This window comes from Notamacropus eugenii, chromosome 4 (genome assembly GCF_028372415.1).
Source record: "Notamacropus eugenii isolate mMacEug1 chromosome 4, mMacEug1.pri_v2, whole genome shotgun sequence".
Taxonomy (NCBI): domain Eukaryota; kingdom Metazoa; phylum Chordata; class Mammalia; order Diprotodontia; family Macropodidae; genus Notamacropus; species Notamacropus eugenii.
This window is the reverse complement of record NC_092875.1, coordinates 141,004,027-141,027,900: the sequence shown is the minus strand read 5'-3', so window position 1 is coordinate 141,027,900 and position 23,874 is coordinate 141,004,027. Positions and strand designations below refer to the sequence as shown.

The following is a 23,874-nucleotide window of genomic DNA, read 5'->3' as shown; positions in this document are numbered from 1 at the left end:
TATCTACCTGCCTATCTATCTACCTGCCTATCTATCTATCTTATCTATCTATCTATCTATCTACCTGCCTATCTATCTATCTATCTATCTATCTATCTATCTATCTATCTATCTATCTATCTATCTATCTATCTATCTATCTACCTGCCTATCTATCTACCTGCCTATCTATCTACCTGCCTATCTATCTACCTGCCTATCTATCTATCTTATCTATCTATCTATCTACCTGCCTATCTATCTATCTATCTATCTATCTATCTATCTATCTATCTATCTATCTATCTATCTACCTGCCTATCTATCTACCTGCCTATCTATCTACCTGCCTATCTATCTATCTATCTATCTATCTATCTATCTATCTATCTATCTATCTATCTATCTATCTATCTATCTATCTATCCATCTATCTACCTGCCTATCTATCTTATCTATCTATCTATCTATCTATCTATCTATCTATCTATCTATCTATCTATCTATCTATCTATCTATCTATCTATCTATCTATCTATCTATCTATCTATCTATCTATCTACTAGCTAATCTATCTATCATAATTATCTATCATCTGCCATAAATTACAGATAATCACAAAGCGAAGGCACACCTCGGAGCCCGAGCCACGCTTCCCACACACCTGTCATCCCGGCGTTCCTCACGCCCCTTCCATTGGCCCCGCCCCTGCGTGACTCCGCCTACTCATTCCGAGCCGCGGCCGGGCAGGGCCACGTGCACCACTATCCACCGCCCGCCTCCCTCCCAGGATCTTGGGCAATGGACTTGCGAAGACGTCATTAGGTACCGCCCACGGCGCCGGTCACGTGATACTCTTACGCAGCCCTCCTCAGTTGTTCTAGGTTTGGGGAAAATGGCGAAGGTTTCCGAGCTTTACGATGTGACCTGGGAAGGTAACCGTTCTGACTTTGGGGCTGGAAGGGTGCGGAAGGGTTAGCGCTCTAGTTGTCCCCAGAGATCTGGGTCGTGTGGGTGCCCGTGCGGGCCGCCGTGCAAGGCCTCTGGCTGTCCGAGCTGAGGCGGGGTGTGAGGCGGACCCCGGCCTAGGTCAGGGGCGCTGGCCGGCCCCTCCTGGCTGGCTCCTCCGGGTTCGCTGGCCGGCTGACCCCGGGTTGACGCTTCCGTGTGGGCAGGCAGCGGGGCTGGCAGGCTTGTCTCACCGCCCCCACGGAGGGTCCCGGGCAGGCCCCGCTGGGCCCTGGAGGGGAAGGTGTGTGGGAAAGTCCCTGCACTCTTGGCCTGCTGTGGTACGTACTGTCCGTTCGTTTCATCCGTCTTCCCAAACTCAGTGCCTTTCCTCACCCTGTGATCTCATCAGCTCCCATAAATTCAGTTGCTGACCTGTCAGTAGGTGAGCATTTACCCTGGAAGGCCTTCGTCTTTGTCCCTCGTGAGGGTCCGGCCAGGGGCATTCGCTGTGCTTCACCGTGGCACGTTGGTATACTTTGTGCCTGGAAGCCCCCGAATCTCATTGAACAGCAGCGTGGCCTGGGTTCTGGGTGAATCAGTAACCTTTTATTAAGTGCCTGCAGTGGGCCAGACCCTGGGTTAAACGTGGGAGATAGATAAAGAGCTTACAGTGTGATGGGGCAAACAGACAGACACCAAGCAAACTGTATATAGGATAAATAGGACATAATGCAGCGAGGGAAGCTTGGGCAAGGCTTCCTGTAGAAGACAGGATTATAGTTGGAACCTAGGGGAAGCCTGGGAGGTCAGTAGGTGAAGTGGAGAAGGGAAAGCCTTCCAGGGATTGGGAGAAAGCCAGAGCTGAGAGATGGAGGGTCTTGTTAGTGAAAAAGTCAGGAGGCCAATGTCACTGCATCAGAGAGTATGTGGTGGAGCATAAGGTATATGAAAACTGGACAGGTAGGAGGGGTCTAGGTTTTGAAAGGGCTCTGAATGCCAGACAGCATTGTGTATTTGCTCTTGCCTGCAGTAAAGAGCCCCTAGAGTTTATTGAACAAAGAACAGGAAAAGAACCTGCCTCTGAGGAAGATTTCTTCACTAGCTAAATGGAGGATGGATTGGAAAGGGGAGAGACTTGAGATATAGATAGTTGGGTAGATATCACATGTGATAAAGATCAACAGAGGGAAGGCCCTACCTTTAAGAGAGTTCAGATGAGGCTTCCTGTAGTCTGTGGGCTTTAAACTTGGGACTTCAAAGAAGACAAGAATGCTAAGATACTGAGGAAGTTAATTCCAGGCATGGGAGATTACCAGGGAAGATGCACAGTTGAGAGATTGAGTGTGCAAAGAATAACACAAAGGTCAGTTACTGGATCAAAGAGTAAATGATGGGGAGTGGGCAGTAAGGTGTAAGACAATTAGAAAGAGATAAGGGGGCCAAATTATGGAAGGGCTTTGAATGTCAAACAGGAGTTTGTATTTGATCTTGGAGGTTATAGGGAACCATTGGAGTTTATTGAATAAGGGTATTATTAACCTGGGATCTGTGAACTTATTTTAAAATATATTTTAATAGCTTTCAATAAATTGGTTCCTTTGCAGTCCTATGCATTTTACATATTTGAAGACATCATTCTGAAAAGAGGTTCATAGACTTTACCATACTATTAAAGGGGACCATGACAAAGTTAGAGCCCCTGATCTAAATCATAAAGCAATGCATATACATATGAATGATAGTGATGGATGCAGGTTGTCGCCCCTCTTTTGCCACATGTACAAAAATGTTTTAAGAACCTCTGGCATATCAGATAGTCCTGAGCAAGCATTGAAAGACTTGGGTTCAAATTTTGTGTCACCATGGACAGAAAAGTCACTAAAATTCTCTGAGACTAGGTTTCGTCTACGTACATTGATGATCATAATATCTGTATCTCCTTATCTTACAGATTTGTGGATATGTGTCTAAATATGTGGATATTAAAACACTTTGCAAACTTTACATCCCTGCATCAGTGTCTCCTTGTTTTTATTCATGTATGGAAGAGATAATAAGTAAAATAGTTTTGACTACTTGAATCTGCTTCAGTTCAAATATTTTGATGGAAGACTACCTAGAAAAGTGATAGATAACAGCCCTCTGAATTAGGTTTTCAGAGTCAGTTTCTTAAGAACTGGAATGGAAGACCACTGGTCAGAATTCTTTCCTTGATGGTATAAACAATTTCTTGGCAAGTTGGGGACTGAGTTTTTATTGCAGCAACTGTCTTTGACTTCTTGACTTGGAAAAAAAATCTGCGTTTTATTACTTGATCTGAAAGAAAAGCAAAAGCAATTACTTTTTTGTAGTATTTGGGAGAAGAATAAACATTAAGCAAGATTTAGGTGTGTTAGAGATAATTTCTTCAAAAAGCAATGAAATGAGAAGAACAGTGGATTGGGATTTGGAAGCAGATTCTAAGTCTGGCTAGGTCAATACGATCTGTGTGAACTTGAACAAATTGTTTTTTGGCCGCTAAGATGGGTATAGGAGAATAAAGAGGCTATTAGGAAACCTGAGAGGTGGTCCTATTTCTGCCATGAAGTACCTCTATGACTTTGACACATTACTTAATACTAATCCCCTTGGTTTTTGTCTGTGAATTGAGAGGTTTTAATTAGAACAGGTAGAGACACTTAACCCTAGGGTGTTTGAACTTTTTTTTTGAATATTTTAGTAACTACTTAGATATAATTGATTTCCTTTAAGTTCTATGTAATTTATTTTATGTATTTAAAAATACTGTTCTGAGAAGAGATCCATAAACTTCACCAGGCTCCCAAAGAGATCCATATGTATCTCTACTTGTATTTTCTCACTGTCTTCTAAACCAGAGCTATCAAACTTGGACAGCAGAATGCAGGGGAAACCAGATTAAAATATATTTGGGAAATAGTTAACAAAATAAATAAAAGTACAACAAAACACAGATCATACTATATTTAAAAGCAAGTCATTATGCAGCCTACAGGGATCCCTGTGTACAGATCAGTGGCCTCTGTTTGTATTTGAGTTTGATACCACTGTTACAAACCCTCTGCATTAGATCTTCCTACTTATCTTTCAACTGAAACTGCTTCCTCCAAAATTCAACTCTATTTTAAAATGTTTATAATTAAAGTAACCTTAGAATTATTTTCATCTCTTGACATAGTAAATAGAGAGTCAATCTTGAAGTCCTGTCTCTACCTCCTTTGCTCTCTCACTGTCTTACAACTCTCTACAATCTGCTTTCAGCTTCATCATTTCTGCCCTACTTTCTTTTCTGACTTTGTCTCCTTTTACCATTTTTTATCCAGTAGAAATCTCAAACTTAACTTGTCAAAACAGAACTCATTATCTTTCTTCCTCAACCCTCTTCCCTTCTACTTTATTACTGTTAAGGGCAATACCATTCTCCCAGTTGCCAAAACTCACAGCTTTGCCTTTCCCATATCCAAGTGTTGCCAAGTTGCTTCTAACTCCATAACATCTTTTGCTTCCAATCTCTCTGGACTCCAATCCTTCTTCCACTTAGTTGCAAAAGTGATTTTTTTAAAACACAGGGTCTGACCATGTTGTTCCGCTACTCCATAAATACCTGGAGCTCCTTATCACTTCCAGAATCAAATATAAAAGCCTCTTTTTGGCTTTTTTAACGTGGTCCCTTTCTAATCTTCCTACAAGTTAGTCCCCTCCACATACTCGACAGTCCAGCAACACTGGACTTCATTTCAGTGAATGCTCCTCTCCCAACTCAGTACCCAGTCAGTGGCTATTTCCTACGCCTTGAGTATTACCTTGTAATTTTCATCATTAGCTTAGCTCAAATCCTACTAACCTGGAAGAGACCTTTCTGGTTCCTCTCAATCTCCCTATGACATTAACTTTCAATTTACCTTGTATACATAGTCATTTGCCAGTTGTCTCCCCTGTTAGAAAGTGAACTTCTTGAGGGCAGGGAGTATATTTTTGCCTTTTTTGCGTGTCCCCAGACCTTAGCACAGTGCCTGGCATATAGGAAACATAAATACTTGTTGATTTGTCTTAAAATCTAGATAGGGAGACAAGATATACATGAAACAAAAAAAATGACCTGCAGAAGGTGTAGTACATTATAATTAATTCACATTTGTTTTCCATGCCAAGATTTACTTAGCATTTTCCCCATAAGCTCCTGAGATAATTTGTGTAAGCATTATTATCTCTATTTTGTAGCTGACAAAACAGACTGAGGGAGACCCAAGTGATTAGCCCAGTCACATACTGTGTGCATGGCAACTAGTTTGCTCAGTGGATAAAGCCATGAACTTGTAATTAGAAAGACTTGAGTTCATATTTCTGCCTCAGACACTTTCTAGCTGTGTGACTCTAGACAAGACACAACCTTTTTTTTTAAAATCTCAGTTTCCTCATCTGTAAATGGGTACAATTTATGAGGACCAAATGAGGTAACATTTGCAAACCTTAAAGTGCCATATAAATTCAAGCTGTTTTTATTAGTCTGGATTGGAGACAAGGTTTCTAGATTCCTAGTTCGGTTCTTTACGTAGTATCATGCTCCTGTAATCAAGTGCTAGATTTTATAGTAAAATATAATAAAACTTTTTCCACTAATTCCTGGCTTCAAGGACTTTTGAGCTCAAATTTTTGTGTATATGGAATATGTTTATTTGGGCTTATTCTCAGAAAACCTGGATTCAGGTTCTGCTCTGATACTTGCTATCTTGTGTATAAGTCACTTATTTTTGAGCCTCAGTTTTCTCATCTGTGAGGTGGCAATAGTACTTGAGGATTGTTTGGAAAAAAGTGGTTTAAATGCACTCATAAATGTGAGCTTCTGCCATCATTTATTACTGGGATTTGAAAATTTTGTTAAGTAGTAACAGTTGAAAGACTTAAAATAATTTCATCTTTCCCATCCTCTCCTTTCTCTAGACAAACTTAGGTTGAGCAAGTAGAGGAAAAGTACTCACCTAAAAATAGTTTATAGAATTTTATGCTTCGAAAATTCACATTTGGCTATAGTATAGGTTCCTTACTAGTCCATTCTTCTTGTGTTAGGGAAACACAATTAGGGAAAACAATTTCTTTTTGGCTTTTGGAGGTCACACTAATATCTAGAATTGTACACTTCTAGAGCCCTTAACATAGTTGAAACTTGAATGACAAAAAAATTTCATCAACTCTCCACACGTACTGATGTACTGTGACTATCCATTGATTTAGAAAGTATATGATGACAAACAAATGTTTCAGTAATATTTTTAAATGAATTTATTTTATTAACCACACCTACATAATTTGAAAAATAGCAATCTATTTTAAAGCCTGTTCAGTCCATATAAGATATGTTTACTTATTTATGAATTCAGAGACCCCTTACATCTGGACCTATAGTCTATATTTTGAAATAGATGGTAATATTGGAAGTGGCTGTATACTGAGCAGCTGTCTATATACCCTGAGAGGAGTCCAGAAGAGTGACAGATCAAATTGTGCTGTCACTTACTAATACCACTTGTTATGTCAGAGTTTTGGATTTGGAGGAGTCTTTAAAAGTCATCTAGCCAAGATGTTTACCTGATAAGTTATATGATGGCTACGAACTACCCTATACTGAGGGTTGTTGAGAAATTAATTATTGTACTCATGCCTTTATTAAATAAAACTGGATGAAGAAATTAATTTATTATTGAAGGCATTTCTGTAACAGTGAATTTGAAGCTTAAAGTTTTGATTTGGGGCAGTCTGTTGGTGTTAGGCTAGGGATGATGAAGGAGATAGGAGGAAATGGGAAGGGAAGAGGTTAAGATGAAAACAAGTTTGTTAGATATGGAAACGTGTTCTAGAGAGAATATTGGAAGGTAAGGCTGAGGGGGTTGGGAGTAAGGAAGAATGCAGTAGGGGATCTGGAATGGAGGTTTGTATAATCACTGAACTGAGTATGGCAGGGTGGGAGTCTGCTAATCATTGAGGAGTGAGTCCAGCAGGTTGGGAAGAAGTCTGTCTATTCAGAGACGTATATTAATTTCCATCCCTCTTCATGTTAGCTCTCCCTTATTCAAAATTATTTTGCATGTGTTTTGCATTTTTTTGTCTGTACATATGTTATTATCTCCAGTAGAAGGTAACTTCCTTGAGGGCTGAAGCTGTTTTTGCCTTTGTATTGCTCATGCCTAGCACATGATAGATGCTTAATAAATATTTGTTGAATCAAGTGACTTGTCAGGGAAGGATTTGAATAATGAATTTAGGGAAAAAATTAAGTATTCTTATGTGTGAGGACCAGTACCAATCAGCGGGGGATACAAAAAGGCAGCATCTCCTGTTCTCTGGGACCTTACATTCTAATGGGGAAAACAAACACAGAACAGGTTTCATTTATAGTTTGGATAGAAAGTTCCTATAACCCTTAGGATGCAGAGGCAAAGAGGTAGAGCATCTGTTAAAATAATTTCCACTGACAAAAGCATATCTGTTGCTGATGTTCTTAGGTTTGGCATTTGACAGTGCTAAAGACTTTGGTGAGGAGAACTTTATTTTTTTGGCAACCATAGCTACTGGAGAGACAGAAGCTAAGGCACTTCCAGAAGCCAAGGCACTTCCAGAAGCCTTTGCTTTGTAACAAGAGTTGCTTCCCTAGATGACAACTGTTAGGGCTTGAATGGAGGACCCTGGTAGACTGCTGGCCGGGGGTAGGTGGGGATGGACACTTTGGGACTTACCTGCTCATCCTTGGCACTTGGTTAGTGACTAATGTTGATGGTGGGCCACTTCTCCAGAGGGGTTGATTTCCTCCCCTCTCCTTCCTTCCTGTCTTGTTTTTTCCCTCCCCTCCCTTGCCCTCATTGATTGGCCAACAATAGGTCCCAGGTCAAGCCCCACTTGCTCATTGTTTGGGCCCTGATTGGCTCAATGAATGTAAATAGCAGTTGTTTCTGGCCAGAAACCCTGAGGGTCTTCCCCTCCCAGATTTTTTTTTGGGAGGAATAGGTTCTCTGCCTCATTTCTTACCTAGCCTTAATCACTAAATGGGCATTTTCCTCAGTCAAACTGAGACCTGGTAAAGACCTTACCTTAAAAAGGCCAAGGTCTTTTACTGCATCTGGGGCCATCATCCTGATCTTATCTTGCTATTGGATCCATATGGCTCCAGAGGAGAAAGTGAGGCTGTGTGACTTTGGACAGGCCTCCCTCTCTTAAATCCAATTCACTTGCACGTCATGACATCATCTCCCTGATGTCATGGTCCTCTTCCAGAATGAAGGGCAAACAACAACAATACAAACAACAGACTTTAATCAAATTTCTGAAAAGATTTTTACAGGTGTGTAGAAAATCTTCTTTTAGAAGCTAAAATGAGAGGAAGCTAAATGAGGGGAAGATTCATTTAGAAGCTAAATGGGGGAGGAAGATAATTAGTTCTGTTTTCAACATAATTAGTTTAAAATGTGGACATCTAGTTTAAGATATCTGAAAGGCAGTTGGAGATGGGAGATTGGAGGTGAGAAGAAAGGTTAGGGTAGCATAAGTAGATTTCATATTTATAAGCATAAAAATGGCAGTAAATTCAGGAGATCTGATGAGATCACCAAGTGAAATCATATAGAGGGAAAAGAGAAGAGGGTTCAGGACAGACATCTAATGACCTGACCCGAATGAGAATTCTTCAAAAGAGACTAAAAAGGAATGGTCTGATAGGAGAATCAAGAGACAGTGGTATCTCAAAAACCTAGAGAGAAGAGAATATTAAGGGAATGAGGGTGATCAACAGTGTGCAGGGCTGTAGAGAGATCAAGAAGAATAAGGATTGAGAAGAAGAAGCATTATATTTGAAAGTTAAGAGAGCATTGTTAATTTTTGAACAGAGTGGTTTTGATGGAATGATGAGATTGGAAGCTGGATTGTAAGAGGTTAAGAGAATGAAAGAGAAAGTGGAAGCATCTATTATAGACAGCCTTCTCAAGGAGTTTAGCTGCAAAGGCATGCAATATAGAGGACAATAGTTGTCAGTATGGTAGGATCAAGTGAGGACTTTCTGAGGATGGAGGTGACATGGGCATGTTTATAGGCAATGGGGAGATATTGAAATATAGAGTGAGAATGATAGAGGAAAATCTGGAAGAGAGGGGTTGGGTGGAGTTAAAGGATTGCCTTGGTGTTGTGAAGGCCCTGTTTTGTTAAAATACAGGTATTTTATACTTCTTAATTGCAAGTCAATATTGGTAATATAGTCATCTTTTTCCATTGCTTTTTGTATTGATGACAAGTTTGATTTTTTGGAGATGATGGGGTTTGATGAATTGCAATCATATAGCAATGATATGCTATGAAAATAATAATGTTTAATAAAATAGAACTTGGACAAGCAGTGCAGCATAATTTTCCAAATTGTTAGCCTTCCCCTACTAGGCTTCCCACAAACCAGCTCCATTAAACAAAATCACAAGCAAGCTCTCTCACTTACGCTAGCCAGCTGCCTGCATCCTTCCTAGCGCTGACTGTTCTCTAACTCACTTCCTCTCAGCTCTGCTCCAGCTCTGCCTTTTCCTGTTCCACCCTTCTTGCTCTACTCTCCCCCTTAAGCAAACTCCTCCCACCACAGGCTTCATGTAACTCAAACTCACATGACTTAGGTTTCCATGTGACTTAAGCAGGTCACATGGGCAGATTAATGAATGGGAAAGATCTTCCCATATAAATTACCATTACAGTCAGTGAGTTGATAGACATTTAATTAGTGCCTATTATGAGCAGGTCCTGTGCTTAGCACTAGGCATACAAAAAGAGGTGTTAATTAAATCTAGCTTCTGCTCTTATTTCTTTTCTGGACCCAGCTCATTATACATCTGTATTGCCTGCCCAAGATATGAATTAATGGACTGTTAATCCAACTGCATGTCATGCCTTGGACAGTGTGCATCTTTTTCCACTTCTTTTTTTTTTAAGTGGATTATTAGGCTTTCTTGTTTGAGTGACCATTGAAAGAACCCTGTAATCTGTGGTTTTATGCACAATATCCTCTGCAAATTAGCACTTTGAGAAATAAGGGAATCTATTCTCTTTGGATCCTGCAGAAGACATTTTCCATGACGGTGGCAAGCACTTTTTAAGAAGTATACATCTCTGTGCTTTTATGGTTTTTTTGGTACCAGTAAAGGCTTGTTAAACTAAACATATTCATGACTTGTGTTTGTCCTTCATTGCCGAAGAAGACCATGCCATCAGAGAAATAAAGACATGACTTGCACTTGACTTTGTTATGAGTGAGGGAGGCCTGTGCAGGTCACCAGCCTCACTTCTCCTCCATCTGAGGATCCAGTGACCAGATATTCATCAGGATGACTGAAGGTGACCCAGGATGAGGCAGTTGGGGTTAAGTGACTTGCCCAAGGTCACAGCTAGTGAGTGTCAAGTGTCTGAGGTGAGATTTGAACTCAGGCCCCCCTGGCTCCTGCACTGATACTCCATCCACTACGCCTCCTAGTTGCCCCCATATTCATGACAATTCCATTGAGGAGCCTTTTAGGCTACAATTTGCTTTATCCAGTCAAGTGTGTGTTTTTTTTCATAGTTTTCCTCATATTTTCTTTTTTTACATCACTGTCATTTTTGTTATTACTGCCTTCTACTTCCCAGTAGAACTTGGAACAAATGACTACAGTCAAACAAAATAAACCAACGTATAAGCAGTAAATAAAATTGTATACCTTGTTCTGCACCTGTCATCTACTACTTCACCAAAAGTTGGGAAATACAGTCCTCTGTGAAGTTGTAATTGGCCATTGCATTGTTCTGATCCCTTTCAGAATTGTTTTTCTTTATATTATTTTGGTCACTGTGTTGTTCTCCTGGTCCTACATGTTTTGCTTTCTATCATGTCATAAAAATCTTGCCAAATTTCTCCGAATTCTACATATTTCTAATTTCTGACAAGTTACATATGAATAAATATATGATATATTTTATTAGTATAATATTACATATAATATAAACATATAAAAATATAAATAAAATAGTTATTCTCTAAAGTTCTCATAAGTTTATTCAGACATCCCCTAGTAAAGCAATAGTCACCTTCGCTCTGATTTTTTTAATACTTAAATTGCTGTTATAAATAATTCTGTGAATATGGGATCTTTCCCTCTTTCTTTGACCTCTTTAGGTTTTACACCTAATGGTGACAGCCCAGATAGCCCAGCCCTAAAGCCTAGGGAATAGCAGTATCCCCACAAACCACTTAATTTGCTTCCAGCACCGCCTCTGTTCCCATTATTGAGGGAAGAAATCTTTGGAGAGAGGGGACCCACATTCCTCATCACCAATAGCAACAACTTCTGACCAGCTTCCCTGAACAGGCAGATGGGCGCAGAAGCCCTGGGAGTAGCAGTAATTTCTAGAGCACCAGTCCTTCCAGCCCAGCCTTCATCTAAGCAGACAACTCCTTTGGAGAAGAGTCTAGCCTTCCCTGCCAATTGTCAAACAGTTGCCATACCCAGGGTTGGTGTGTCCCACTTGCTGAAGCAACAGGACACCTAAGGGGAGGCAGCCAGCCCGGTCACAAACCACCACCACCAGTCTGGCCACTATCTTCCTTCAGATTCTGATCCCAAGAGCCTTGGCAAGAGGAGGAGGAGGAGGAGGAGAAGAGTTGCTTTTAGTGCAGGACCTTTAGCTATCAACCTGGAAAGTAGCTTCTGTGGAGATGTGGCCTGGCAGTTGCTTCTGAAGGTGTGATAGACACAGCTACTACAAACCCAGAAAGGAAAGTTCTTGTCACCAGAGTCCTGTTAAATAATTCACTGTTAGAAACTGATATCCATGTTATGAGTGGAAATGACATTAAAGAAGGAGCATTAATTTCTGCTTTATCACTTCACCTTCCTGACCCTGAGACTTTTCTATTTGACTTGCAGTTGAAACCTTCAATTTGTGTTGAGTCCCCCATTATAATGTGAGCTCTTTGAGACCAGGGGTTATCTTTTCTTGTTGTGTTTCCAGTGTTTGGCATTTAGTACGTATTTAATAAATGCTTCATTCAGTCACAAAATCAGTTTATATCAAAGATAGAACTTGAGCTCTCTATTGCACATTGTCTTTCTGTACCATTAACAAGTTTTAAAAAAATATTTTAAGTATTTAAATATATTCATATTCATTTTATCCTTTTAGTTTATATTTTTGTGCGTATTTTATAATGTGTACATATACTAGTATTGTAAGTGTACATAATTTGTGTATACATAGCCGTATATTCAAAGTACATGATCTAAAATTTTTCACTGATTGGAGAATATGACCAAAAAATTGCCTTATGTTGCTTTTGGCACTGAAAGGTTGAGCGATTTACCTGTGGTCACCTGGTATCCATGAGAAGTAGGACTTGAATCTAGGTCCTATTGACTCCCAAGGTTGTCTCCCCTATATCCACTATTCTATGCTTCCTCTCTGAATTCTTATCTTTTAATTTTAAATTGATTTTACATTTTTGACTTTATTATTGACCCGAGAAGTCAACATTTTTGTTTTTCAGAAATGCGAGATAAAATGAGAAAATGGAGGGAAGAAAACTACCGAAATAGTGAACAGATAGTAGAAGTTGGAGAGGAATTAATTAATGAATATGCTTCAAAGCTTGGAGATGATGGTAAGTTTTTAGTTTTTTAATTATTATATTAATTTGTGTGTTTTTCTATAATAAGCTCAGTTGCTAGTTGATGATTCTTATGGATGGCTTTGTTGATGAGAAAAAAATGACCTATTGAAGAGCTACAGAAAATCCTATAGATGTCAACCTTCTGTCTATATACCACCTGTTTCCATTGTTGATGCCAGGTCATGAATTCCTTTATATTATCTTTTAGCAGCTGAATTGTGTGGTAATTTCTAGATAGTGTCAAAGTTCAACGATTTTTTTTTCAGTATAGTTACACCCTCCACTGATGCAGATAAGCATCCTACCTATAATTTAACAGATGGTCTTCAAGAGTTACTGTGACCAAAAATTCATCCCCCTGCAGTTAACCTGGGTTAACACTTTCCAAATTTTTAATGGTTCTTGGGGCAACATATATAGTAAGTATATTACCAGGCTAGTACTAACAACATTTCCAGCTTGGTAGAATTGCTGACAACTTACTAGTATTGACTTAGACTTTGAAGAACCCAGAGTCACTTCCAAACCACAGTGACATATTGAAGGAGGATTTTAATAGTGCTGTATTTTTGTATACCATATTGCAGCGTTAAAGAAATTCTGCTGACTTAGTGATTGTACCTTAAAAAAAAAAAAAAGCCCTGATTTTGGAATTAAGGGACCAGGATTTAAAATTAGTATTCTGTTACTCTTTAGCTGTTTGACCTTGGGTAAATTAATTAACTTTGCTGGACCTCAGTTTTTTTAATCTGTAAAATTAGAATTGGACTAGGTGATCTTTATATTCTCTTCCAGATCTGTCTTGTGAGTGCTCTCACTACACAGCTGAAATTCCTTCCCACCATTGATATATTTTGATTTCAGTAAGGCATTTGAGCAACTCATCTTTGATATCCATATGTGTAAAATTTGGTATTTTTGTGGCAGATTGAGTAGCTATGGTCAGATTAATGGATTGATGTCAGTTTGCTGGGACAGCAGTGAGTTTTGTCCTTGATAATAAAAGGATTTGCTCTATGAAACTTGGACTCAGTCAAAAGACTGTACCCATGGCCTGGAAGGCCACATGTGACCTCGAGGCTATAGGTTCCCCATGCTGTCTTAGACTCTTCACCTTCCCTTTATTTCTTTTATCTAGTCATTTACCTGAGTTTCATGGATTCTGTCCCTGTAATACCTTTTAAATTTGTCCTCTTTTTTTACTTCCACGTTCATCACTGTAGTTCAGGCTTTTGTTACCTGTCACCTGTGCTATTATAATATCCTCTGAAGTAGTTTCTGTCTCTAGTCTCCCCCTTTTTCTAACCAGACTCTGTGTTAAATTCCATCTCATACACAAGCTTAATCTTTTTAATGAATAACTTTGAACATAGCACTTATGCTCAAAAACCCCTTCAGTGGCACCTCATATTCCTATTAAGTAAAATATAATGTTTTTGCGTTTCACCAGTTTTTTTTCACCAGCTATTTTCTGAACTTATTTTGTGTACTTTTCTTCTTCCATCATTGAAATATGCCTTTCCAAATCCCAGTTGCAAAGTCATTTCTTTTAAGTCTGCTGTGTCATTCCCCTTTCTTTCCTTCTCCTTCAGAATAGGTGTCATATCTCTCTTGGAACATCTTGCACTTGTTCATTTCTGTCCATTAAGCTTCATATTTCCTTTTCTCTTATTTGTAATTTACACTCTTAGGCCTTATCTTTGTTTCCATTCAATCAATAAAATATATTCAGTGCCTACTGTGTGACAGGAACTATTCTAAATGCTGGGAATACAAAAAAGAGGCAAAAGGCAATCCTGCCCTTAAGGAACTTACAATCTAATAGGAGATATCTGCCAAGCAAGCTATTATGTAGGATAAATGGCAAATAGTTTGCAGAGAGAAGGCACTAGAATTAAGAGGGATTGGGAAAGGTGGGATTTTAGTGGGGACAGAAACAAGGGTAGGGAAGTCAGTACATGTAGTTGAGGAGGGAGAGCAAACTAGGCAAAGGGAATAGCCGGAGAGGAATGCCCTGAGCCATATCCTCCATGGCAACAGTTCTGTAGAGGAGGTTCTCCACAAGTATTTGTCTAATGAATAAAAGTGTTGGTCAGATCACACAAATTTTAGCTTTTTTTTTTTTTTTTTGTATTCTGGGTATTATATTTTAAAAGCATTGACAAACCAGCTATCACTTACATGAGGGCACCTGTGACAGGAGACATGAAAGAAACATAATGTGATGACGGTTAAAAGATGTGGTAACATTTGGCTTGAAAAAGACTTTAGAGGGAGGAAAATATGACTCTTAAAGGGCTATTCTGTGGCAGAGGATATATAGACTTCTTGTTAATTCAGAAGGTAGAACTAGAATTGGGAGAATCTTGGTAATTCTAAATTCAGTAAATATTAAGTACCTAACTGCATGCAAAGGCATCTGGGAATACAAAGACAAATAAGTTTCTGCCCTTAAAAGGTTTAGAAAGGGAATATAACATGTATAGCAGATAGATAAATGCAAGGTCATAAAGTCATCAGAAGTGGGGAAAGGACAACCAGAGGGACTTGGGAAATCTTTCCGAATGAGTAGCTGATAAAATGAAGTAAGTCATATGATCCTTAAGGCTTCTGACTGAGAAAGGGAGGGTATTGCCAGCATAGTAGACAGATAGCTTGTGCAAATCTATGGAGTCAGAATATGGAATTTGAAATTTGGGGAGCAGCTAGTAGTTAGTTGGACTGTAATGTAGAGCTCATGAAATGAAAGGTAGGTAGGAGCTGGATTATGGAGGGCTTTTAATGTCAAGTTGAGGACCTTGTATTTTATTCCAGAATGATTGGGGAGAAGAGGAGACACTGAAGATTTTGAGTAAGGCAGTGCCATAGAGCAGTTCCTTAGGGAGTGAGTCTATTTTGGCAGCTATAGTAAGTTTTCATTGGAGAGGGGAGAACAATTAAGAGACTTTCATAATGAACATTGAAATATATAGTTTATAGGAATTGAAGTAAAGAGCCAGTAGATGGGGAGAGATTGAAGATTAGAGAAAGAAAAAAATTAATTGGCCAAGCTCCTACAGAAGTTGGTAGGAGACAGAGAGCACAAATAGAAGGGTCACTGGTTTCTCAGTGACCTTTCCTGACCCCCTCTTCTCCCAGTTATTGGTGTTTCCTCCTTCCTCAAATTTTTGAGTGCAATAATTTGCATTTATGCTTATCTGTTTACATATTGTATGCTCCTAGTAGCATGTAAGCATGTAAGGAAGAGGCAGTTTTTCATTTTGCCTTTGCAACCCCAGCACTTAGCATCATAAGCACCTAATTCTTATTGGATTGAATTTGTGGAAGGAGAGAATAAATTCAGAAGAATTTTGAGCAGTGGAGTAGGGGAGATGGGGGAGCGAGTAATAAATGATTTTGATTTTCTCAGTAGGGTAGGAGTTGTTGATATTTGTTGGGAAGCAAAGGGGGTGCTTTAAGGTGTTCTAAGCATTTTTATTTTAAAATTATCCTCTTGTTTGTCTTTTTGTCTATCTAGTTTGGATAATATACGAACAGGTGATGATTGCTGCCCTGGACTACGGTCGGGACGATTTAGCTTTGGTAGGTATTTAAGCTTTATGTTATTTGCCTTATGTATGCCTTATTTATTTTATATAGTTACAATTTAGCATGGGGAGATGTAATTTAAATTTCTACAATGCTTTGGAAGCAACCTAATTTTTTAAAAAATAGTTTGCTTTGAGTTCATGAACCATTTATCTTTATTCAAATTCCTGAGATGCCAGGAGTATAAAAATCAGTCTTAAATTGTTTTAAATAAAATTTAAAGGTATGTGATATGATTCTTAAGGCATTTGCTTTTAAATTATTGCTGTTAGCTTCAAAGTAGTTTTATTAACAGTCTGTGTACTTATTAAAATGATGCTTCCTTTGTTCAAAATATTAAAATGATGCTCCCTTTGTTCAAAATACCGTCAGCTCCCACATCATATTATTTTTAAACATTTTTAATAGTGGCAAATTTTTTGCCCTTCAGATGAATTTTATTCTGGGGAATAGCTCCAAATCATTCAGGATCATATTTGGCGATTAGATGAGTGATAAAACTTAGCAGTACTATTTTTGCTCCAAAAAAATTTTTAAAAAGCATTGAACCACATCCTCATCCTGAATCATACAAGATCTCAGACACTTCAGAGTTTTACATAATAAGGCTAGTTGACTCTTTCGCTTTGTGGGATAAATTTTACAATAACAGTGCCATCATCATCAAAAAACACTTTCAGTGTGTTTTTAACATATGTGCTTGTTACTTAGATCTTGACAGTGCTGAAATTTCTACAACACAGATTAATCCAGGTCATAATAAATTTACCACTTTTTATTACTGGTTGCTTATGTTCTTAAAAATAAGTTATTTTTTTCAGATTTTGTTGAAAAATTAAAATAGGTAGCTAGATCACAGTATTTGGAGTCAGGAAGACCTGATTTTGAGTCTGCTTCAGACTCAGACCCCGCATTAGATTCATAGTCTTCAGCCAGTTGCTTTATCTTTCTGTTCCTTATCTACAAAATAGAAATAATAACAGCACCTACGTCCCAGGGTTGTGGTGATGAAATAAGGTAACATGTCCTAAAGTGCGATAGGAAGGCTATTGTTGTTGTTTTTGTTCTGCACTCAATGCATGGTATTTTGTTCCTAGAAATTCTTTATTTTCAAATCTTCTTTGAAAGTGAATGTTTCTTTTTTCAAATTAATAACTCAGTCATTGTTCTTAAAATTCTCATAAAGATATATATCAGTATTTTTATTCTATAGGTTTATTATCAAGATATTATATCTTGCCTACCTAATGTAAAAAATTAATTTGTTTTAATAGCTTTTGTTTTTATATCACCACATTTCCCCCTTTATCCCTCCTCTTAGCCCCTCTTAGGAGCTTATCTCTTATAACAAAGTTGTTTTTCTCTTAAGAAGAGGAAGAAAAAAAGAATTAGCAAAATCAGGATGTACAGTCAGTACATTGAAAATAATATGTTATATTCAGTTTCACACATATTCACCTCTATCCTGTGTCGAGCATTTAGCCCAGTGCCTGAAATGTAGGTGATTATAAATGTTAGTCAACTGATTCCTACCCCATAAAGGAGAAGAGGGGAAGGTGTCTGCTTATCTCTTCTTCGGAGCTGTGCTTATTTGTAATTTTGCAGCATTCACTTTCAGTTGTGTTTGTAGTGCCATTTATATCATTGTAATCATGCACATACTGTTTTCTAGGTTCTGCTTACTTCACTTTGCATTAGTTCATATAATTCTGTGTTCTTCTATATTTATCACATTTGTCTTTTTTTATTAGCACAGTAATATTCCATTACATTCATGTACAGCAGTTTGCTTAGTCCGTTCCCCAGTTGGTAGGCATCTACACCGTTTCCAGTTCTTTGCAATGACTAGTGCTGCTGTATGTGTTTTCCTTTGTATGGGGCTTTTTTCTTTTTTTTTCTTTTTTTTTTTGGCTTCCTCATACCTTTATGCTTTGTAGTGAAATCTCTGGGTCAAAGGGTATGAGTGTTTTAGTCATTTTATTTGCATAATTCCAAATTGTTTTCCAGAATGGTTGTCTCTTTTCCAAAATGTACCTATCTTTTTTCTTTTTTTATAACCCTTACAACATTGACTGTTCCCATATTTTGTCATCTTTTCCAGTTTGCAGGATATGAGGTGAAACTTCAAGGTTATTTTACTGTACATTTCTCTTATTAATTAGTGATTTGGAACATTCTTTCATGTGACTGTTAGTAGTTTGCAGTTTTTTGAAAATTATTTTTTCATATCATTTGACTATTGGGAAGAAATAGATTTGGGTTTTATGTATTTCTGTTGGTTGTCCATTTTGGATACTGAACCTTTATTTGAGAAATTCTTATAACCTTTTTCCTGTTATCCAGAAACAGACCCTTCTTGACCTTCTTTATTACTTCCTCCCCGTGAGGTTCTTTTAAAATGACAAATATTATTCACACGTGGATATATTTAATTGAACATTAGATTCAGTCTTATTTTTATGTTGATAGGAAACCACATATGTTCTTTATAACTCCAAGATTGGGCAGCCCTACCAATACTGATGATTTGGGTCTAAATGAGTTGCCACATAGTACTATAATGGAACACTAGACTGAGAGAGTCAGACTTTGGAGACCTAATCTAATCCTTTCTTTTTAAATAGGATGTAGACGGCTTAAATGACTTTTCCAGGGTTTTCCAATTAGTTGAAAATCAGATTAGTAATCAGAATTCACTTCATATCCAAATTCTGTGATGTACTTGACATGAGTTTTGTTGTATGAGGTACTCGTACAGTCAGATCCATAGGGAGAGAAAACTTCACAGTACTTTATCAGTAATTAATTGAATGATTTTTCACTTAGCATATTAAAGGAGATAATTGTACTTAGTCACCTAACATGTGGTGGGAGTGTATCAGTTACTTATAGTTTGCTTTTCTTTTATATGTTGCCTAATGTTTCTATCAGACTCTCAGAATATATACTTTACAACACTTATGCTATAACTCCTAGTGTGATGTTGAGCATGTACAGACTGACAGAATTTCAGATTTGGAAGGGACTTCTGGGACCAAAATGTAACTGAACAAGAAATCCATTTATAGTATGTCCTACCAGTGGTAAACAGATCTCTATTTTAAAGACCTCAGGAAATAGGGAATGCATTATAGTTCCTCAAGGCAGCCATTCCATTTTTAGATTGCTCTAGTTATTAGAAAGGATTTTTTTTTCTTTTGAAAATTTTCTTTTATATTGAGAATTTTACAAACAGGAGCAAACTTGAACATTTCAGTATACAAAAAAAACATAGAGAACTGCTTCTGAAAACTAGATCGATTGTATAGTTTTTTAAATGTATATTTAACATGATAGTAACTAAACTGCTCATCTGAATTCTCTTTTGTTCCCATCTTTGTACTTTTAAAATCTTTTATTGACATACTTCTTTTCTTACTTCTTCATCACTACCCACCACTATTTTTTTGTGCTTAAATTGCTAGCTAAGGAAAGGAACTAAGGTTAAGGAAGACTTACAAAGTTTTCTTTTTTTCTTTCTTTTTTTTTTTTTTTACATAAGGTGAAACTTTGGCTGAGACAAAGTTCAACAGGGAAACCAGGAAATTGAGATGAAGAGGGAGAGCACTCCAGGCAAAAGTCATGGCCAGTTAAAATGTTTGGAGTTCAGTGGCATGTTCAGTGTAGTAGAACGATAAGAAAGCCAGTGTTACTGGATCACACAGTGTGGGGAGGGGCATAATGTGTCAGAATACTGGAAATGCAGGAATTTGAAGGTAATGACGGTCTTTAAAAGCGAAATGGGATGTTTTTGATCCTGGAAGTAATAGGGAGCCAATAGAGTTGTTTGAATGGTGAGGGTGTGATATGGTCAGATCTGACACTTAAGACAGATTAATTTTCCAGCTGATTGGAGGGTGGACTAGAGTCAGAAGACATGTGAGGGAAGAAGACCAGCCAGAAGGTTCTTATAATAGTCTAGTAGTGAGGAGATGAGGGCATTAAGCCATGATGGTTTCAGTGTCAGAGGAGACAAGTGGGTGTATATGAGAAATGTAGAAATGACAGGACTTGGGCAATTGATTGGCTTTAGTGGGGTATAATAGTGAGAAGTAGAGGATGTTTATAATGTGTGATTGGGATAGTGGTGGTGCCCTTGACAGTAATTTGCAAGTTAGGAAAGAGGAGAGGTTTTTTTTTATTTGTTTGTTTTGTTTTTTTTATTTTATTTACTTAACTTTTAACATTCATTTTCACAAAATTTTGGGTTCCAAATTTTCTCCCCATTTCTCCCCTCCCCCCACCCCAAAATGCCGAGCATTCTAATTGCCCCATCACCGATCTGCCCTCTCTTCTAACATCCCTCCCTTCCCTTGTCCCCATCTTCTCTTTTGTCCTGTAGGGCAAGATAACTTTCTATACCCTATTACCTGTATTTCTTATTTCCTACTAGTAAGAACAATACTCGACAGTTGTTCCTAAAACTTTGACTTCCAGCTTCTCTTCATCCCTTCCTCCCTACTCATTCCTTTTGGGAAGCAAGAAATTCAATATAGGCCATATATCTGTAGTTTTGCAAATGATTTCCATAATAGTCATGTTGTGTAAGACTAACTATATTTCCCTCCATTCTATCCTGCCCCCCATTGCTTCTATTCTCTCTTTGTATCCTGTCCCTCCCCAAGACTGTTGACCTCAAATTGCTTCCTTTACCCACTGCCCTCCCCTTCATCATCCCCCCCACCCCTCCTATCCCCTTCTCCCCCACTTTCCTGTATTGTAAGATAGGTTTTCATACCAAAATGAGTGTGCATTTTATTCCTTCCTTTAGTGGAATGTGATGAGAGTAACCTTCATGTTTTTCTCTCACCTCCCCTCTTTCCCCCTCCACTGAAAAGTCTTTTGCTTGCCTCTTTTATGAGAGATAATTTGCCCCATTCAATTTCTCCCTTTCTCCTCCCAATATATTTCTCTCTCACTGCTTGGTTTCATTTTTTTTAAAGATATGATCCCATCCTCTTCAATTCACTCTGTGCACTCTGTCTCTATGTATGTGTGCGTGTGTGCATGTGTGTGTGTGTACTCCCACCCAGTACCCAGATACTGAAATGTTTCAAGAGTTACAAATATTGTCTTTCCATGTAGGAATGTAAACAGTTCAACTTTAGTAAGTCCCTTATGACTTCTCTTTGCTGTTCACCTTTTCATGGTTCTCTTCATTCTTGTGTTAGAAAGTCAAGTTTTCTTTTCAGCTCTGGTCTTTTCATCAAGAATGCTTAAAAGTCCTCTATTTCATTGAAAGACCAATTTTTCCCCTGAAGATTATAGTCAGTTTTGCTGGGTAGGTGATTCTTGGTTTTAGTCCTAGTTCCTTTGACTTCTGGAATATCCTATTCCATGCCCTTCTATCCCTTAATGTAGAAGCTGCTAGATCTTGTGTTATCCTGATTGTATTTCCACAATACTTGAATTGTTTCTTTCTAGCTGCTTGCAGTATTTTCTCCTTGACCTGGAAACCCTGGAATTTGTCCACAATGTTCCTAGGAATTTCTCTTTTTGAATCTCTTTCAGGCAGTGATCTGTGGATTCCTTGAATACTTATTTTGCCCTCTGGTTCTAGAATCTCAGGGCAGTTTTCCTTGATAATTTCATGAAAGATGATGTCTAGGCTCTTTTTTTGATCATGGCTTTCAGGTAGTCCCATAATTTTTAAATTGTCTCTCCTGGATCTATTTTCTATGTCAGTTGTTTTTCCAGTGAGATATTTCACATTATCTTCCATTTTTTCATTGTTTTAGTTTTGTTTTGTGATTTCTTGGTTTCTCATAAAGTCATTAGCCTCCATCTGTTCCATCTAATTTTGAAAGAACTATTTTCTTCAGTGAATTTTTGGACCTCCTTTTCCATTTGGCTAATTCTGCTTTTTAAAGCATTCTTCTCCTCATTGGCTTTTTGAACCTCTTTTGCCAGTTGAGTTGGCCTATTTTTCAAGGTGTTATTTTCTTCAGCATTTTTTTGGGTCTCCTTTAGCAAGGTATTGACCTGCTTTTCATGCTTTTCTTGTGTCTCATTTCTCTTCCCAGTTTTTCCTCCACCTCTCTAACTTGATTTTCAAAATCCTTTTTGAGCTCTTCCATGGCCTGAGCTCACTGAATATTTATTTTGGGTGTTTGGGATACAGAAGCCTTGACTTTTATGTCTTTCCCTGATGGTAAGCATTGTTCTTCCTCATCTGAAAGGATGGGAGGAGATATCTGTTCACCAAGAAAGTAGCCTTCTATGGTCTTACTTTTTTTCCCTTTTTTTGGGCATTTTCCCAACCAGTTACTTGACTTTTGGGTCCTTTGTCAAGAGTAGGATATACTCTGGGAATCTGTGAGATCTCAGTTCCTCCAGGGTGGCACAATCAAGTGTGTACTGGTCTGGATGCAGAGAGGGATTTTTGTACCCAGAATTTTAGCAGATAGCTCTCCACAGCCACCTGGCCTCCAGTTCCCAAGTCAGCACTGGGGGGCTGATTTTCAGATAAACTAGATGGGCAGGGCCACCATTCAGTATGAGACAAAGCTTAGCTTTCCACGGGGCCTCCACTCAGGGCTGAGGTAAGACTCAGCTTTTCGATGACTCCAGGGAATTTTATGCTCCAACAATGGAGCTTGTGTAGGCTCTTTGGCTGCTGCCTGCTGCCGGAGCTATGGGAAGGCACTTCTCCCTTCCTGGCCTGCTGATAAAACCCTGTCACTGACCTTTGGTGCTTGTGGCCCGAGGGATCTGAGGACCCGCTACTGTGACTGGAGATTCCACCCCCAAGGTGTCCACCTCCCAGAGTCTTGTGCCTCCGCGGCCAACCATGGGCCGAGCTCCACGCTCGGCTCCGTGTCCAGCGCAACCAATGTTTCCGTGGGCCTTTCAGGTCACTGTGGGCTGGAAATCTCCACTCTGTTGTTCTCCACTGCTGCTGCTCCAAAATTTGTTGAGAGTCCCTCTCTACAGGTATTTTATGGGCTGTGGGGAGGAACCTCCGTAAGTGTGTCTTTCTAGTCCGCCATCTTGGCTCTGCCCCGAGGGGAGGTTTTTTTATGGGAAAGATAATAAATCTAATTTTGGACATTAAGATAGTTTTAGGATATCCAGTTTGGGACATCTGATAAGTCAGAAAAATGTTTAATAGTTGGAGATGAAGGAGAGGTTAAGACTGGACAAGTAAATCTGAAAATCATCCACATAGAAATGGTCATTGAAGTTGCTGGAGCTGATGAGCTTACCAAGTAAACTATTATGGATTATATAAAATAGTATAATAAAAAAATAGATGATTAAGGGAAGAGGGCCCATGATAGAATCTTGGGGAATCTTCACAGTTAGAGGACATGACCTGGATGAAGATCTAGAAAAGGAGAAAGGAAAAGTAAGAAGATAATCAAGTAAGAGAGAAGTGTCATGAAAATCTAGAGAAAAAAAAAATCTGTTAAGGAGAAAGAAGGTGATCATATCCCATATTAAGGTGTGCAGAAAGCTCTGTACCTTTATTCTGACAGACCTCCAATAGTTCTTTGAATTACATCTATATAATAGTATAGATATTGAGTAAAGATATTAATATGTAGATAAATAATTACTTTTCAGATAATTAGTTTCTTTGGTTTTATGTATTTAAAAACATTCTGAGAAGGGGTCCTTAAGCTGCCAGAGGAATC

The 23,874-nt window shown here is 38.4% G+C and overlaps 1 protein-coding gene across 1 annotated transcript in view; it reads left to right on the top strand.

Annotated features, from left to right (window-relative positions):
- The first annotated feature begins 707 nt into the window (after positions 1 to 707).
- Positions 708 to 23,874, top strand: part of EMC2 (ER membrane protein complex subunit 2) — a 74,149-nt gene continuing 50,982 nt past the window's right edge. The window contains exons 1-3 of the mRNA XM_072603279.1: positions 708 to 914; positions 12,488 to 12,601; positions 16,128 to 16,192. Coding sequence (XP_072459380.1) covers positions 875 to 914; positions 12,488 to 12,601; positions 16,128 to 16,192 — 219 coding nt within the window. The 5' untranslated portion in view covers positions 708 to 874. The remainder of the gene's footprint in view (positions 915 to 12,487; positions 12,602 to 16,127; positions 16,193 to 23,874) is intronic.